Genomic DNA, 19993 nt, shown 5'->3' with positions numbered 1-19993 from the left:
GACAAATAATGATAACAATCAAATGTTATATTACCTGGATTACTGTTATAGATTATCTTTATACCGCTATCTAACAGTAAATCATCAGAACATTAAAGCAACATTATGTAGAAATTGGCATTTTGTGCCCAGGTCTCATCCTAGGTCTGTCACAACTTGTCAGACGTAATGTAGGTGCTAACTACAAACAAAACTCATTATGTCATTACAATTGTATGTGTTGAAAACGTGTATGCTGAAGTAAACATGTATGTAATGCTGTGATCCTACCCTCAGACTGAAGTTACATAGAAACAAGTGATAGGGGGCAGAGTGGCTGAGACAGAGACACCATTCAACCTATTACAAGACACGGTGACAACATGATTTTGAAGCTGTTATTTTAAGGTCTAAAAAAAAGTTACATGATGTTGCTTTAAATGCTACTGTCCAGCAATCCAGTAGCCCTATCAGACTACAATAAAGTTGGTGTATTTGTGAGAATAAGATGGGAAAAAAACACTGGTCTAAATGAAGGCGAAGGAGGCTGAGACATCCTGAATTATAATCCATGTGGGTCTAAAAACGCTGGCTCCTATAATTTCCAAATTAGGCAACCTCATAGCGTCTTTCATTAGGTGCCCCTATCTGGTAAAAGCTCACTTTTTTTTAAACCTTATGTGCCAGCTTGTGAATCAGGCATTACAAAACCTGAAATTCCCAAGTCCAGACCAAGATAACCTGGTAATTTCTGCAGACTTTAGAAAGCTCCCTCCAGAGCCAAAGCAAACATCCTACAACTGTTTTCACAGGCTGAGTAGTGTTTCCCATGACCAGAAAACAGATCCTCCTGTGTCATAGCCCAATTTTGAAGCCACGTTCATTTAAAGCTTTCTCCATTTCATATCCATTGAAACTTTTGGGGTTTTTTCTGGTGGTACTGCTTCATTAAGGCCATAATTAAAGGAGCCCTATGAGAGAAATACATGAATTAAAAATAAATGATAGATGATAGTCATTGGTTAATTAATGTATTAATTGGTTTATAAAATTGCATTTAGACTCATTTTTTCATTTAAAGTGCTTATTTTGAACGTTAAAGCCCTTATCTTAATTGAATTGAAATAATATCCTATATGCTTTCACAAGATGTGAGACTGTAAGTATTATTTCTGCAGAGAAAAGAGCGGTTTCACTTTTAATTGGTCCTCTTAACAGTAGCCTATGTCTCTTGAGCAGTTATTAGACTTTAAATTGGCCTTTTTAAAGATACTATACCCTTACACTGCCAACAGTTCAGGCTGTAAGCAGGGGGATACAGGGCTATACCTCTTTAATCATCAAAGGTCACACTGTAAAAAAAAAAAAAAAAAAAAAAAAAAGTTACAGCGGATTTGAGTATTTATATGCGGTTAAATCTCCATGTTGTCTCAGTTATGTGTCCGTGTGGGATCCTGGCTTTGCACTGTGTTAAACAAGATTATGGGATGGACGGGATGGGATGTAGAGCTCTCCCAGCCCAACCGCGACGAGAGCATAACGCATATGTGTCGGCTCTGGGATGCAGCAGCATCCTCTCTCAAAAGCACTGCTTCAGCACAGTCAGTCAGACCGCCTCAGCCCGCCGAGGATGCTGCTGCTGCTGCTGCTGCTGCTGATGTAGGATGCTGCCGGAGGATCCAGCCCGACAGTCCGAGGCGTGCAGAAATAAGTCCGTCACCGATATGAAGCACGCTGCAGATTAGACCCGGAGAAGAAAGAAAGAAAGAAAGACAGACAGAAAGAAAATCAAAAACTCTCATCAGCTGCCTCGTTTTTTTCTTTCAACTTGCCACCGGAGCATGGGGAGTCGTCGGCGCGGATGCGGCTCCACGGCGGCTGTAGAAGAAGTTGGACAGGCAGACGTCTGAATGCCATGACTCTTGACTTTGGACAAGATCTCCAGCGCAGTGCGTTAGAAACCAAAAGGTGGACCTTTTGTCCTTTTGTCCAGATTGTGCGTCCTCGCTGGGTGTTACCTGATCAACATGTGGCACTTAAAATAACGGGCGCCTTCATGGATGACTATTGATCCCCGAAGAACCCATGGGTGCTGCTTATTATTCACAGTAATGGAATGAAGACATTATCTTTAATATGATGGATGATAGATCCAGTAAGCTCATCTTGGTTCCTATCCTAGCGGTGCTTTTTGTTATGATAGGTTACCAGTACATTTGTCCCGCTGGCAGCAATTCGTGCCACTTTAAGGCTGGGGAGACATTGAAGGGGGTGAGCCTACTTTCCAGCCCGTACCAGGACAGCGACGATTTCTACCGAGATCAGGACCTGGAGGATGACAGCCCGCAGAAAGTGCCGTCCAAATTCAACTTCACCGAGAGAGACCTGGACAGACACGTGGAGTTCAACATGAAAGGGGACGACGTGATAGTGTTCCTGCACATCCAGAAGACAGGAGGGACCACTTTCGGGAGACACTTGGTGAGGAATATTCGCTTGGAGCAGCCGTGCGACTGCAAGCCGGGGCAGAAGAAATGCACATGTCACCGGCCGGGGAAAGAGGAGTCCTGGCTCTTCTCCCGGTTCTCCACCGGCTGGAGCTGCGGACTGCACGCAGACTGGACCGAGCTAACGAACTGTGTGCCGGTCATAATGGATAAGAAGGAGGCCCAGAGGAATAAAAGGTACATGCTTGATCCCTCCTGATATTGGTGTGTGTGTGTGTGTGTGTGTGTGTGTGTGTGTGTGTGTGTGTGTCCAAACCACAAGTGTGCAAACAAGCACGCAGGACAGATGTTTTGTGGGTCCCCAATCCTATTGGAGCTCCATGAGAAATTTGCTAAATGTGAGTTTAATTCAGTCCTGGTGTAAATGTGCACATCCTGCTGGGTTGAAGTGAGCAGTGATGGATTGGACGGGTATTCACGGTGAGCCCACAGGAGTGATATACGCAAATAGAGCTACAATTTTCTGCCACCAGTGTGGACATTTAGTGCGAGTTTCTGCAAAGAAGCAGATTGTTAAAAGGCAAACAATTGCCAGCCAATCACCCAGCAGTCAGATAACTCACATCTGTGGGAGGTGAGTGTGTTTGGGTTTGGGGATGATGTAATGGTTATAAACCAGGGATCGAACAATGTGCTTTTCTCAAGGCCGATAACCATTATTAGTTATCAAGGACGCCGATAACCAATTTACATTTGCAGTAAAAATAAAAAAATATTTGTGCTAAAATGTAGAATAACCAGCGATGAAATGTAGCTAACTGAAATTTACTCAAGTACTCTACTTAAAGGGTAACGCCACCAGTTTTACATTGTGTTCAAGTGTGTTGACAGGTCTTGGGGAGTACGACTGTGTATGTGAAAAAAGTAGTAAAAAGCCTTTTGTGGCTCCAGAGGAAGCTGCATGTAGTCTGATATACTGCCTCCAGTGATGTCACTCATTGGCTAAGTTGCATTGTGGGTAATGTAGGCACCTGGTTTTGATAAGGAAGAAGAACGCCAAAAAAGGGTGATATCTCTGGTTCTGCTGTATCCGTTTTGATCATTTGATCATAAACTGTCCATAGTGAGTTCAACAGTGCAATGCTAGACCAGTGGACTGCTTTTCCAAACCTGCTGCATACATTACCCACAATGCAATTTACCCACTGAGTGACATCACTGGAGGCAATTTATCAGATTACATGCAGCTTCCTCCGGAGCCATTAAAAGCTCTTTAGGCTGCTTCATTTCTTCACATATACAGGCGTACTCCCTAAGACCTGTTAACACACTTTAATATTTAAAATTGGTGGAGTTACCCTTTAAGTACATTTTTGAGGTACTTTTCTTGAGTATTTCTATTTCTGCTACTTCATACTTTAACTCCATTACGTTTATTTGATAACTTTAGTTTCTTGATACTTTGCGGATTCAGATTATTCCTTGTTGATTAGCTATAACTTGTGAAGTGTATCCAATCAGACAGTGTTGTTGTGGGTGGAACATTAAGAGGTAACTATAGGCAGAGAAATTATGCTGCATCAGAGCTGAAGTATTGTGTTTTTAAATTATTTTATTTTATCTGCAACCAGACACAATAATCAGAAAAATGCTGAATATCGGTCTGGCTGATAATCGGTCAAGCCCTAGTATAAACTGCCATTACATTAAAGAAAGCCTCTCACTTTGCTGGACCTTGAGACATATAAATCGTCTGGGTTTGTCCTTTGTGTTCACATCAGCCCCTCACAATCAATTTGTTCCTGTCCAGCTGTGCCTGGGCTGTTATTCTCCGGATCTGTGCCATTAACCAACAGTACTGAACAATTTACAGAACTCCCTCTTCACAGCTGAAATGATGTTGTTTGTGAGCCTGCGGTTCGAGCACCCCTGTAGTGATTTAATTGTCGCTGGATCAAAGCTCCATTTACACTGAAAGTTGGAAAAGTTAAAGGGCTGATGACTGATTTTCTTTGCTGAAGTGTCATCCTTGTGAATGCAGGTATCCATCGCTGTTTATTTAAGGTGCACTATGTAGTTTCGGGGGAGATGTTTTAACCAGAAGAGAAAGATCTTCGTTAAGTGATTTTTATGCCTAAACAAACTAAATCACAAACTCTTCGTTTTCATGACTGAATAAACAAATTGACCTTAAAGGACAACACAGTTTCATAATGTTTCACTTTGTTTATTTGTGGCGGACCCTGCCACCTATTTAGCATCAAACAGTGTTCTGGGGACCTTATTTTCCTCTGAGAACAGCTTTTTTATTCAGTTAAGGGAAAAAAAATTATTTCTGAGTTTGTATTATTACCTCATTTATATTGTAAATATTAAAATTCAGAGTTTGAATTTCTGCTCCAAAACTACATAGTGCCCCTTTAAGTTGTTCAAAGTTGGGGTGCATCCTGCTATAACCTGACCCACTGAGGCTTGTTGGCTCAAAGAACTGGTGCACTACTGTTGTACAACACAATTTCTTTTCATTTGATGAAATCTTATCTCAAGATTGAGATCAAATTATCCCAAGACGTTTGGTTCAGTAGATGCATAGAAGTAATCTGTGAAGAAAAGCAAAGTAGAAACAGTTAAAAATGCATTATCTCTACAATATTCTCTGTTGGAATTGCAATCGTGTGTACTACAGCGATAGAGATGCAGTACAATTACTGATATATCCTTAAAGATGACTCTACATGTACACATCCCATAGAAAAAGCGCCGCCCAAACTTGTTTTTTCACACAAGCTGAATTTTTGTACTGCAGAGAAAACCCTTTTCTGTTTTGAAAAATACAATCTTACACTAAACCACATGAGCACATGATTTATTTCTGCTTTGCCAAGTGTTTCCTTTTACTCAGGAAAGTGCTCGCTGGACGCGACAGCTCTTCATTTCACAGCTGCAGCATCTACTCTGCACTTAAAGTCCTCTCATCCCTTGTTCTTTAGTGGTCTCCTGCAACATCTATTCTGAGATAATTCTGCCTTCGACCAAGACTGTTGGCAGACGCACTATGTTAGACCTCCTCACTAACCAGCCACTCCACGCCGCACATTTACTAAGTGAGATGACTAATAGTATTATGCAAATTTGGTCTTCATTTTGTGTATGAGCAATGCCTTAATTAAAATATCTTAAATGGTACCAAAAAAGCTTCCTTGCACTGCAAAATACGTAATTTGTAATAAAGATGCAATAATCCACTTGATACAAAAATCTTTACCCTACTTAAGGGCTCAATGGGGAATACCACCTATCGTATATCACTGCCAAATTCAGATGGCATACCCTTGTTTTGCGGTTGAGAGCCTCCCAGATTGAGTGGCTGTCTCTCCGCAGTCCCAGGCATTCACCTTGCCTGCTCTCGAGATGGCAGTAAGGAGGGGCCGAGGTGGGCGGCGGTGGCACTGCCTGCCTGGCATTGTGTGGCCTTTTCAGCCGCGCAGGGCGCAGTGCGCGGTGAGCCAGCCGTGCGGCCCAGGAAAGGTCAGGCGTGTCAGACTGGATCAGTGTGCGTGTCCTGCGGCGTGCTTCCCCTGGAGTGTGCTGTCAGTCAGGGGAGAAGTGGAGCAGGCAGGCCCGCGGTCTTCAGAGGCTTTTTTGGAGGAACATAACTCTAAGTGTAGGCCTCTTAAGTTGCTTTGTTGAGAGCGTCATTTCTGCTGAATGAATATGCCTTGTTGAGCAGGTTGTTTTCCTCTCACATGAATTCAGAGGCCCGCAGCGAGGAGAGCTGCTAGACTTATTTTTGATTGTTACATGTTGATTAGCCAACTGTTAAGACTGGCGATATATTCGATGTGACACTGGGTCACAAAACAAAGAGCTGCTTTTCAGAACGCACTTGCGTAGGGAGGGGCTGAGTAAATCACATCTACAGGAGTATTTTGCATTAAAAGGTGGTAGGTCAGAGAAATATTTGATGTTGCTTGCCAGTGAAATGAAAATGAGCTTATTCAGTTTCGCGCTGTGATATCTAACCATCAGTTTCCATCCTGCTGCTGTCAGAACATCTGTCACTGAGATTAAAAAACAACACAGATTTATTGTTCTGTCTACAGGTCTGAGGTGAGGAAATTTTATTTTCACAAACACATTCTGAAGTCCCTACAGTGAAGCATCATACGCCTCGAATAAAGCGACTCAGGGTATCATTTCAGTTTAAAGGTGCAGTATATAAGAACTGGCCATCTTGCGAGTTCATACTCCAAACCAACAGGAGGCAGCATATCATCAGAGTAACCGCTTACTGCGCCTAACTGTAGCTTTCATTAGCTAGTTAGCTCAGTTAGCCGTGCAGCTAGCGGTCTGGACTGGGGGCAGAGGGGGGGAGTGTGGGTGTCGGCACCACTGGCACAGGAGCGATGGGTAGCAGGGCTAGCTGGTTAGCATGCTATCTTCAGTAGCAATACATACTTACAGTAGATTTCTTTACATCAAAACTGTTATTTCTTCACATAATAATTACAATAATTCACATGATAATTTTAGTACTTTTCAACATTTCTTTTACATATTGCATCTTTAATAATCACTGAATATTTGCATTGAGCAAACACCAGCAACACATATTTTAAATGTCCTGTGTTATAATAGTGAATATGTAGGGTTAAACACTAATGTGAATTATTTTTTTATTAAATCATCCACTTTAATAATTATGGCAATGGCCATTTAGATATTCTGCAGACTTGACATTAACAGCAGAAAAGCCACATGAAGCCTTTGTCACACGTAGCAAGAAGTGTCTACCATTGAAGCACGAGGTCACTCAACCAGAACACAAAGACATTCATGCATGCACATTACCATTCATACAACACCACGACAGCCTGCTTCTTCCGCTGAGGTGACACAGACTTTTTACACAGCCTCCTCTCAAGGCCCAGAGTGTGCACTTTTTTAGCTTAAGATGAGGAGTGGACGAAGACTTTGAAGAAACCACTGATTCTACCTGAGATTCTCATTTATTACACATTCTCCTTCATGGCTTCAATCACTCAAGGCTTGCCTGAAAATATGTTATAATACCAATCGGAGCCTAGCTGTCACAGATGGTTTACATGCGTCGAAACACTGAGGTGGACACTGCATGTTTTCTTGATGCAAAAATGAACATCTCTTTTGTTCCATACTGCGATGCTGCTGTTGACATTGTAAGCATTTCTCACAGTATAGATCCTACACAAGAAGTTTTAAGTAATAAGATGTTACAAGCTGTAATTTTTGTCACATTAGGCAAAAACTAGAAATAAGTTCTTTATTAGAAAATAAGAAAAACACAGTTATAACCTAAGTAAACTAATACAATGTAACAAGCTGAGTTTAATATCAAATTAGACAAAATGTTGAAATAATACGTCTTTTATTAGACAACAAAAAAACAAAGGTACATCCCAAGTAAACTGATGAGGCGCAACAAGCCAAATTTGGCATAAAAACAAGCCAAAACTAGAAACAAGGGTAAACAAACAGTTAATAAACAGGGTTAACAGGTTAAATGTAGCGAATGACAATAAAACTGTGCTGTAAAATAAAATCAAACAGCATCGTAGTCTCTCGTAGTCTGGATGTTCTCCGGAGTCCCGTGGAGTTTGTAGGCGGGCTACTAGTACGTAGCCACATGCTTCCTTGTTAGTATTAGACTGTCTTAGAGTTTCATTTGCTTCACATTACAAGAAAACTATACAGCAAAATAAAGCAAACACCATCTTTACTCCCTACCTGTTCTACCCTTAGTAAACTTTGTGCGAGGTTAATAAGCGACACATTACAAAAAAACTATCAAGGAAGCATGTGACTATGAACCAGTAGCCTACCTACTGTACAAACTCCTCGTGACTCTGGAGAACATCCACACTACAAGAGGCCATGATGTTGTTTGACTTTATTTTAGAGTACAGTTTAATGAAACTATGTTAAATAAGCCCAAATAAATGATCTTCATCATCATCATCTTCTGAGCTCTGTGTTTTGTCCCACCATTGTTAATTTGGCTCTACATTTGTCAAATTACAGCCTGTGTTGTCTCATTAAGCCATCGCTGGTCCAAGGCATTATTGGCAGTAAGGGTAGCGTCTCAGTAACATACTTTGGATCTGATATGGCATTGCATTTGATTTCTAATTGCATCATCTTGTAAAATAGTGTGTAAGAGTGTATTAGGATGTCCTATTTGGTTTCTAATCAGAGTATAAGTCGGTATAATATCGTCTAAGTATAGTATAGTTCAGTTCTAATAAGGCATTAAATGCAGTTTCTAATTAAAGCGTGATTTAGGTGTGTGGTTTTTAATTAGGCTGTCCAGTCTTATCACTAGTTTTTGCCTAATTTGACACAAAGTACGTCTCATTAATTTACTCTAAAATAAAGTTCAGCCCATTTTTCATGCTGAATGAAGAGTTTGTTTAGCCCATAATATTTCTACATGATGTATATTTAATACCTTTGAATTTGTGTCCGAACTGGATTGAGCTTTGCTTCCATGTCCTTTCACTGATTTCTACAAATGTATCACTTCAGTATAACATCTATTATGCAGCTTTTCCTGGGTTCAAGAACAGTCCAGAGCCGTGCCATTACGCATGAATCAGTATTCACTACAAAAATTCATATTTATTTAAAGTTCTGAAACCCTGTTAACAAGCACAAATCCATCTAAATAGGCCGCTCGTGTTTCACTCTAGAGAATGTGTGTGTGTGTGTGTGTGTGTGTGTGTGTGCAAGGGTGCATACCTCTAGGTTTCCACTCACTGTAGTAATTGCAAACAAGCAAATCATCTGTGCCTTCAGCTGTATTCCAAAACACATCTTGCCATTATGTGGTGTTAGAAATTCAATTTGGGTTTGAAAATTTGAACAAAATTGACTCCTGCACATGTAGGTGAGGCTGCCGACTTGCCGAGTTAACAGCAAATTTGCTTACATGCTTATTTGTGTCCCTACAAGCCCCGGTCTTGTTTCTCGTTCCTTGCTTCTTGCATCCATTTGCTCGTGTACATATTGAACAGGTACATGCATTTATTTTTATTTTGATTAATGCCTTAATCATTCACATGGGGATGTTGAACAATATTCAGACCAGTATACTGAACACACTCATATTCACTTTTATAAGCCTTTTTGAACAGAATGTACAGCTTCCCCTTCAAACTGTGGCCTCATAATCTTATGCATATGCTGATGTCGCAGTTTTTTATCAATTATGAAATCTTCATTAGCAGCTTTCTTGTTGCTTATGCATAATGAATGCGCAGTTCAGCAGAACAAAGAGACCAAAGCCAAAACACGAGTACAGCACGGCTGCTCTTCGATACTCTCCTTTGATGAAACGCAGACAGAGAGAGAGAGAGATGTGCCTATATAGCAATCACAGAGGATGTCCTCTGCTGTGATTCTGGATAAGGATGTATAGATCAAAGTGTCCTCGAGGTTTTTCATGCCATGTGGACTGAAAAGAAAGAAAGTCTTCAAGTCTGTGTATAAAGGAAGAATATCGGCAACTCATAAAGGCTACTTTACAGTGATCACATATCCATTTGCTGCCAGTCTTGTGGAAGATGAATGAGAAGTCCTGTGTGCCATATGGCCTGATGTGGTTCTTTTCCAGTCTGTTGGAGGCCACCAGTGTTATCATCAATGGTTGCTCTTGCATAATTGGAGTAGTACCCATTAAACGATGGGTAGCAATACTTCATGAGAATTATCTGCTTGGCTGAGAGCATTCTTTATTCATCAAGTGACTTAATTACAGAACTGTATAAGCAGCATGCAAAGCTACTGTATCTGTATTTCACTTACTATCAAACCTGCTATTATGTTATTTCCACAAGTCATGAAAATAAAATATTCACATTACCTTCATTTCTACATCAATCCTACAGGAGCAGTAATGGACTGTTATTACGTACCTGGCACATCGGTGATGTGCCCTAATCTTCGGCTGATTAACACCCGACATCATATTTTATTCATAATAAGCGATGCAGCGAGGGCTGCAATTACCGCGTGGCCGTTACCACTTTGAGATCTGATCACTGAACCGTGCACGTCTCACTCTATCTAGTATCTGCACTACCAATGTCGGGCATCTTCCTGAAACAGCGTGTGGGAGGGAGTCATTACCGCCCTGACCCAAATGAATTTGAAGTTGCAGAGAGCAGCTGTATTTTACACTGATGCAGATTCTTCTTTTTGTTATTAGACTGTACTGTTAGTTAGTGAAACTTGAATACTTGTTGTTTCTGATCTATCAATATAGTTGTGGCCGAGAAAAACAACTCTCCCGGAGTATCTCCTCTGGACCTTTCAATCATATTGCACAATGTTCATCAAATGGAGTTCGTTCTTTTGTCGTGGAATTGTAGAAATTTTCATTTTTTTGATGTGAGAGGCGTCACTCGTGATGAACCCACGGAAACCTTTACAGAGCTTTGTTGCGAGTTTCATCTCATTGTTTAGCTGTCCGCCCCGCAACTTTTCCACTTGGTTCACTGTTAAAATAACCTTTAATTACATCCTAAAAGAACTTTCTGCATCAGGATTTTGTGGATCAGTCTTTATATGAACTACTTTTTTTTGTAAAACAACTTAATTTTAGCATTTCTGTAGTCATTTTAAGTGTGTCATCCACTTAAAGGTGTGGACCTAGGCTCCATATTTACATATTTCTGCGTGTAAATGTTTCATACTTACCAAAATCCTTCGGCAACTTCGACTGTCAAAGTTACGTCCACTAAAGGTTCTTGTTTGTGTGTCTGACAAAATTATGGAAATGATTCCTACAGACCTTTTGGTGAAGTGTAAGATCCATTTTGTAAACAGAACACAAGTCTTGCTCTGACATCTTTGTTGAGTTGTTACAGTTGTTGCCTCATCTGGATTATTGTCAAAATCACTTAAACAGTCAACCAGGACTTTGAAGTGTGCCCTCCTCACTCTGATTCATGTTTCCACTGTCATCTTCCTGCAACAAATCACCTCACGCAAGATTTCAGAACCAAAGACTTTTCCTTGAGCGAGACTCCTGTTTCTGGTTACAAAAAGGATGTTATTATGTAACCAAAAGGTCTGTCTCTGTAGGAATCGTTTCTGTAATGTTGTCAGACACTTAACAAACATATATACGTAATATACATTTACATAACCCCAAACAAGCACTTTTAGTGGCTGTAACTTTGACAGTTGGAATTGACCCAAAGGATTATGTTGTAGCCATTGCAGCCGTGTAGCAATGCCAGTTTAGGGGATTTACTGGACAAACTTTTGGTAAGTATGAATCATTTACGCACCAAAACAAATACATGGCCCAGTTTTAAAAATACCGGAAATAACTTTCATAGTTTCAACTGTCTGTATTTAATTGATACATATCTAATTTTTTAACTGTCAAAATGCTTATTTGAAGCAATATCATGTTTTTATCCAGGAGAGTCCAAGCCCCCAGGACAAGTGCCCGGCTTTGAATCCTATTTTTCAAAGTGTCCAAACAGTGTCATTACGTCACTGGGGCCCTAAAAGACTTTTTCCCATTAGCTTGCATTGTGTTATTGGTTGTTTTTCTGAGAAGGACGGGCTGAATGTTGTTTCAACTGCCCCCAAGTGGCCAAGGAAATCAGTTATCACAGGTTTAAGGAACTGAAGTATTACACTTGTTATTATTGATGTATGTAGTTTTTGTGAATTTGTTTCAGTGTCTCAGGAATATTAGCAAAGCATACATAAAACTGGAGAGAATCGCACAAATCTGAGACTTGAATTAAATATGATAATGGCAGTAAATTGAACTTTCCTTCTGTTTCTTCTGAAGCCTCTTAGTGAGTGAAAAATGAACACTCAGGACCTAAATGACACATAGTAACACACTCAGTATGGTAATGGATGCCCTCCGGACACACATGAACCTGAAGGAGGAAAATTGAGCAGGTTTACAGTTCTGGTCATATTTTTAGATGTAGGAGGCAAAGTGCTCATCACAATGATGGGATGTTTATTACGTGTGCAGCTGTGGGTGCCCTTGCAGGCCTTGGACTTCCAGGGCGCGGAGATTGCTTTTCATGTGTCATTAATTCAAGTCGTCATTGCTGGCAGGCCCGAGCAGCAATCCAGTTGGTTTGATAATTAAGTGTTACCTCTACAGAGAGTGCAACAGCATATGTCAAGCACTTGTTCGCCGTCATGACAATGAAAATGAAACGGTCAAGGAAGTCATTAAATGTGATTCAAATTAGGCTATGCAGAGGAAAGTGCGGTGCTGTTTTTTTCAATAGAAACTTTTAAGTGTTTCCTTGCACAAAGTTTTACCTTGTTAACAATGGAGCATTTTCAAGTAAAGTCCATGTAGCAGCCAGTTGTCTCCAAGCCGACTGCCCATTTTCTGGTTTAATTATTTCTCTTCATTCCTAATATCCAATTAAAATATCTTTGTTTCACTCAAACCTTTTTCTACGTTTACTGATGCTGGCTATCATTTTTCAATACTGTTATAACATGTCTGTATTAGTTCACAGAGAGCAGGAGGGAGAGGTTAGGTTTAAATTAACCATGTCAGGTTCGGAGGATTGATACTAATAAAGCTGATGAAGTCTGATGGAGAGAAAAATGGAATTCCTAAAATGATTGCTGTGTAGTATCTGCTACTACGCCATCTGAATTTTAATCAGAGCCGCTCCTCAAGCAGCGTTGGCTGTTTAAGTTTGTTCTCCTGTCATTTTTCACTTTTAAAGATCAACTCAGATTGATTTATTATTTAGTTAACCTCTGCCAGGGAGGTTATGTTTTCACCCGTTTCCGTTTGTTGGTTGGTTTGTCAGCAGGATTTCACATACTCCCGAACAGATTTCCCAGAAACTTGGATGAAGGATGGGTCTCATTAACTTCTAGTGCAGATCTGGATAAAGGGACGGATCCAGGAATCGACATTTTTGCTAATTTCTCAGGTAATCATGTTTTGATCTGGACTGAAAAAAACAGATGTGTTTAGTTGGCTGGTATCTACAGGCGTGTACAAGTTGATGTAGAGCCCAGATCTGATGAGCTCAAATTATGGTAACACAGTTATGGGTTGTTTAAAATTTGGATTCATACAGAGCTATTGAGTTTGATACTGGATGAGGTCCACTGTCTTGGTACGTTTCTCAACTTCTCAAGATGGTGGCTTTGAAGGTGAACTGGTCTGCTGCGGAGAGATTTTTTTTTCCATCTTCAGGACATGAAGCTGATCAAACATGTGCCAAAAAATCCACCAAGGAAGAGGAAGGCATGATCTAACTTCACTTTTGCACATCATCCAGCTGTTCTGATTACATTTGTTGTTGCATGTCAACACTAGACGCTGTTAATCCCATCCAGTGGAATTAGTCGACCCAAAATCTTACAACGTAATGAAGAAATATTGACAAACCTACAGAGAAGCTCTGCTTTTCCCCCTCAGCTCTACAGAGCTTTATGCCTCCTTCAGCTCATTGTTTTGGCTTTATAGCCCATGATTGAGTCCACTCTCATCAACAGGTTGCTGTTTTCAGCAAAACACAAACAAAACCTGCCTTACGTGACCTACCCAACACCAAACAGCAGACAGACACAGTTAGCAACTAGCTGATGAGCATAACGGAGCAATTAGCAGCAAAAGTGTCTAAAGATATTTCCCTCAGGAGATGGTGGAGACCAAAACAGAGCTAAAAGGAGAGAAAATTGGAACATTTGAGGGACAAAAACACAACTTCAGATGAATGATATTGATCCTGAACTTGTTTGCTAACAGGTTCACCAACTTTCTAAGGTGACAGTATGTCATTGTTGTTGTTACAGCTTGTTGCACTGCCCTCAAGTGGCCAAAACACGAGTTAGCTTAAGTTATCACGGCTTTAAAAAAAATATCTAGAAGCAAACAGGAAAAAGATTTTCTCATTGCATACTTTAACAACAGCTTCAGAAATAGACAGATTATGCGACAGACTTTTTAAGACCTATGAGTTAAATTAATCTTTGCCATCAATCTCTGGGGTAATTCTTGTTTTATCACACAATGCTTATCTAAGTAAAGATGTGTTGTACTTTCTGTGAGTGTGTCCCCACTTTCAGAAGTTTTTAATCACTTTTAGGAAGATTATATATATATATATATATATATATATATATATATATATTGCCATCGGATGTCTCTTCTATTGGAAAGGGGATTAGTGTCCCAGTTCTATGCGGAAATCTGCTGCTTGATACATGATGCACCAAACGGGGAGTCCCGAGTTGTCTTCACACATTATTGTCAGTGCACGCTGATTGAATAACTCCCCGATAGGCCTTTGCAGTATTAAAATTTAGGGGGAAAAAATGAAAAGCTTGCATGTGTTTGAGTCGTTATGGATATTTGTCATTGTTCATTTGGCTTGGATCTGTGCGAGATGTAGTATGGATGGAGCTTACCGTCTATCTCTAAAAGCCACTCTAGGTAATGAAAGCCGAGCAGCTCGCCAGAGCAGGCTTGCGGCTTCTCTGATGCTGCTGTCAAATACTTGCTGGTCCGGCAAATATGAATCTCCAATCGTCTGATTCAGCTCTTATAGGCTGATTAAAATGTGGCATTTGGTTGAGTGGCTGGCAAAGACCCTCGTCCTCTGATACTGTGGTAAGAATTTTGCACGATTCCTTTTTTTTTTTTCTCTTTGTGTTTATGGCACAATTTCACAGCTTCCTTTCACAGCACTGCAAGATTCTGCTGTTAAAGTGCTTTGGCTGGAGTCAGACATGTTGTTTTCTTAATTTGATCAATGCCATCACAATGATGAATACCTTGTTTTAATTCTGAAGAGTGTGCCATCGTGAACTCTCAGATCCCAGACGGGCTGTCATGGAGCTGAACTCCCACTTCCCAGTCAGCTTTTGATCAGCGCGAGATCACCCCCTAGACTGAAGTAAAAAAGAAGAGAGGCAAAGCACCTCATACTGATCTAGTTAAATGTAGTCGTCAGTCTGATGAGAATGAGTCAGCTGGTGCAGTGATTCAGAGATTCTGCGTTTAATGTCCCCGAGAGGCCTGTTTGGTGGCTGAGCCTTTCAAATGCTCCTATTATCAGAGGGGCAATTAACTTTGGCTCTGTCTTCCCCCTAATTGAGAAAAGAACATTCTACTTCTGTACTATAAACAGTCCATAAAAAAGTAATTGTGCAAAACCTGAAGTTTTCTACCATAAATTCTTTAGTGTTTGCTGATCAAGAGCTGCCTGATCAGCAAGTCCCTGAATACTGCTTTGAAGACACTGACTTTATACCGCTGCTACAGCCTTTTATGCTCTGCTGCTAAAATATTTGGCTTCAGAGTTGCTCTTTTAAGCTTTAGCTTTATAGGTCCCATGTTGTAGAAACTGAGACTTCCTGTCTTTCTTATTACAAAGCAGATCTAGGTGTTATATAAATACTGTGAAAGTATCAAAAAACTCAATCCACAGAGAGATATACACAGCCCCTATAGCTGATGCAGAAACACGGTGGGCGGTGCCTGCGACAGCTGACCAATCAGAGCAGACCGGGCGAGACAGGTACTTAAACTGAGCGTTCAGATGGAGGGTGAATAGAGGTGCTGAGCTCCTAGTCCGGACCACTGGATGCAGTGCTAACCAAGCTAACTAGCTAATGGCAGCTACTGTTGCTTTTACACTGGTGAAATGCTTTTTTGTTTCGATTATAAATTCAACAAATGGCCAATTCTTACATATTGCACCTTGAAAGCATGTTCTAGTAGACACCCTTAATAAAAGAATGAACCTGAAAATAAACATAATCGGGGACTTTTAATTGTCAGCAACTTTTAAATTGCACACGCAATATAACCTCGAAACTGCGTGCTTTATTTTCTATTTAAAGCGTACATTACATTTTGGAAACAAAGCATCAGTTTCATGAATCACTGCAAAGAAACATAGCAAATAGAGAAAATAAAATGTTCAACAATCATGTCAACAAGGCAGACCTGTTTAGCCTCTGTGTTAATTGAGCAGAAATGAGTGAATTTCCCTCCCTGCCTGTGTGTGTGTGTATGTTTGATGTCAAACAGTGACATGGAAAATGCCAGCAGCCATGCCCGGCCGTGTTATTTCTCAATTGATACCTGTAAGGTCTGACGAGAGAACTGTGCCAGGAATAAGCGCCTCTGGAGTTGATTTATTATAACAACTGGAGAAAGGTCATCTGTCCTTATCTGGGGCGAGCCGGTGACAGGTAAGTTATACTGCAGGGCGGCGAGCTGAGGCTGCCTGCCTCAAACCGCTCCCCAATTTGGATTCAGTGGTTGACTGAGCACCTGGCACACTTAAAGTGTAAGCACAGGTAGAGTCACCTTCACACGGACTAATCTCTGCTTGTGCCACCCCAGAGTCTTCTGGTGTTTTGATGTTGTTGCTGGCTGGTGATGTTGTGAAATATATTAAAAAAAAGCAAGTCGTGCACTACAGGGAGGATGTGGGTTGAGGTCTGCTTCTACCAAAATCAGACACGGCATGTATGTATGTATGTATGAATGTAATAAAAATGGTAATCCATAAAATATGTTCAATCAATAAAATCATCGCTGCTGGAGTCCTCTGCTTCTTCCCTGTGCTGCAGCATCACTCCAACTCGCTGTGAGAGAGATTTGAATAATCTCACCAAACAGATTGCGGTCCAGATTGCCTCTTAAATTCCTGCATTTATAAATAGGTCCCGTTTTATTTTGCAAAATCATTATAGATATTTGATCTGCAGCGCATATAATTAAGCACTGACACTTGTTTTCATTAATGTTCAGTGTATAATTGAATATAAAATAATTTTATGAAACAGTATTCCATATTAATCACACAACAAAACAACTAATCTGAATTTTTATCTCTAATAATTACACCTGACTTTGAAATCCTGCATATTTTCACGAGTATAAAGTCAGAAAACATCAGATGTGTTGTGCGTGTGTGTGTTTTGTTGTGTGTTATGCTGACTGAACAATAGTTTATTTCCCACTGGAACAGGATTTCCCTCTTTAGATCAATTCCTGTTCGCACCCACCTACAATATTGCAGGATAAATTGGGTCCCAGGCTACAGTATAATAAGTATGGATTGAAAATCTGTCCTAACAACGGTACGGCACCAGAGAGTAGAGTAACATCTTGTGGCATCACAGAGTGCTGGTGTGGAACAAATAGCATTATGTCCCAGCACGTGTCGTGATACAGCACATCAACCTCATCATAGGAATCCGATGTACCCTCCATGTGAGTCGGTCCTCTCGAGGTGCCAGATGAATGGCTAGAAAACAGAGCTTTAAATCCCGCTCACAAATCCGGGGATCACTTAACTTCTCATCAGTCCTCTATTCTGCAACGGATAGTGGACCTCGCTTCATTCATCATTCTGCGTCAGCCTCCCCTTTCGTGTTTAGAGCCCCGAATTTGTTTACTCTCTCTTTCGAGGGCGGTGAGAGGAGATTGTCCTAACACTGGAGGCATTTGCTTCAATTGTCATGCCAGGCATGTCCGTGAATCATAATAAATTACGGAGAGAACAATATTAAGTGTCTTTGAGTGCTTCCTTTTGTTCAGGACTGTACGTATGAATTATCAGCAAATGGCTTTTCCTTCTCCGTGTCATCAAGAAGCAGATTATGCCTTTGTTAAATATTTCAAGACGGAGTATGAAGCCATGCATATTAATTCCATATGACATAAATTAGCATTGATTCCAGTTTTTTCACAAAAGTCAATGTGGTTGTGTCGGGAGCTTTAAGAAACAATGTGCAGAGAAGTCGCAGGGTCGTTCTGGGCCTGGGAATGCAATGCAGGATGCCAACATGACTAATGGGCCCAACCTGGATCCTCTATCGATTTCCACAGAAATACTCAGCGATTGATTTGACTGCTTATGCCACCGCCATAATCTCCCCTTCAGTGATACGGTTGCACGCCTATTTGTAAAAGTGCTGCTGCGGCACTTTTTTAATGTCAGCCACAATATCAAATCTGATCATGTAGGCTGCTCAGTGTGGAGCCCAGTGTCGGGTTACTCTTCTGAATTCAAACTACCATGTCACCTCTGGGTTATAAGAACAGATGGACGTATTCATTCTGCAACTAAGGTTTTATAGGTTTGGGTACTTCATTGTTTTTACTGAAATAACAAATGACTAAATATGCATATAAAATGCCTTTATGATGATATTTTTCAGTGTCTTAATGCATCCATTTGACCACAGCATAACAGTAGATTGAAGAAAATGTTAATGTAGAGGAAACACAAATATGCAAAGTTTACAAACATAACAAAACTTGCTACTAGAATAATTTACCAAACCTAACTTTAAAAGGTTTGGTGGCAGCAAGGCGGCGCAGTGGTTAGCGATGTTGCCCCACAACGACTTATCTAGGGTGTACCAGTGTCAGCTGGGATCTGCTCCAGCCCCCCGGTTTCAGATAATGGATGGATGGAACTTTAATAGTGATGATTAAGGATGGTCAGAACTAGCTAAGTTGTAATCTTTGGCTGCGAGCCATTTCCGGACATGGTAGCCAGGTTATAAATGTAGTTATTGTGCGACAGTACGACCAAACTGAGGAGTATCATCACACAATTTACATTTAACTTTATTGCCTCTCTGGATACAGTGTTCCCACACAAGTATTGTTTAGGGTGCTTCATTTTCATCTGACTGCTTTTTATCTTTTTTTGTCAGACTGCCAGCTTGTGAACCCGTTGGCAGAGGGAGTGTGTGTGTGCGTGTGTGTGGGAGTGTGTTTGTAAGCACTTAGCCTACAGACCAACATGCTGAACTGGTCGGAAATATTCTCTGTGGTTAACCGTCGACATCACCAGCGAGGTTACTTCAGTTTTTCATTGAACGTCTTCGGCACTCACAATATGAAATGCAATTAAAAAGGGGTTTTGGAGGTATTCTCTGCTTAAAATATGGCACTGCACACCACCAATCCTAAGAACTATAACCTGAACATGTACATTTTTTATTTACGTTGAATTGAGCATATTTTGTAAATTGCATACCTGCTCAATAACGCAGGCGTGAGCAAAGAGTGCTCTGTCTGTTTGTATTTACTGTGTTTTCGAAGTGAGTCCTGCAGCCATCTCTGCTCTCCTAAAGTGAGAAAGGAGAGAGCTGAGCTCTAAGCAGCTGTTCCAGCACAAGACTGTGGCCTTTCCATGTAGATGATGGATTCAGGTGCGGTGAGGAGGGAGAGGAGGGATCAGGCTTTGGGCTATGTCCGTTAATCACACTGTATTACCACACAGGAGGCATTTATCACCAAACACCAAAGGCTTCAGTCCACGGGGGAACACTGAAACCAATCTCCTCGCTTACATGCAATCCATCCAGGTCCACGAAAAGCAGCATTGTTGAGTGCTAGCACATCCATTTTCTCTGTAAGAGGGGGATGTTCCAAAGAAAAAGTAAGAGGCAAAGAACAGAGAGGGAAGGAGGGGGTTTGAAGAGACTTTGGGATAAGTCCTTGCAAAGCCCTTGAGATATTTTTTTCCTACCTCATC

The 19993-nt window shown here is 40.8% G+C and overlaps 1 protein-coding gene across 1 annotated transcript in view; it reads left to right on the top strand.

The window, feature by feature from the left end:
- The first annotated feature begins 1381 nt into the window (after positions 1-1381).
- Positions 1382-19993, top strand: part of hs6st3b (heparan sulfate 6-O-sulfotransferase 3b) — a 79553-nt gene continuing 60941 nt past the window's right edge. Inside the window, exon 1 of the mRNA XM_084363075.1 lies at positions 1382-2663. Coding sequence (XP_084219201.1) covers positions 2116-2663 — 548 coding nt within the window. The 5' untranslated portion in view covers positions 1382-2115. The remainder of the gene's footprint in view (positions 2664-19993) is intronic.

This window comes from Pagrus pagrus, assembly GCF_965226575.1.
Source record: "Pagrus pagrus genome assembly, chromosome: 9".
Classification (NCBI taxonomy): domain Eukaryota; kingdom Metazoa; phylum Chordata; class Actinopteri; order Spariformes; family Sparidae; genus Pagrus; species Pagrus pagrus.
The sequence above is the reverse complement of the archived record's forward strand: the minus strand, read 5'-3'. Positions and strand labels throughout refer to the sequence as shown.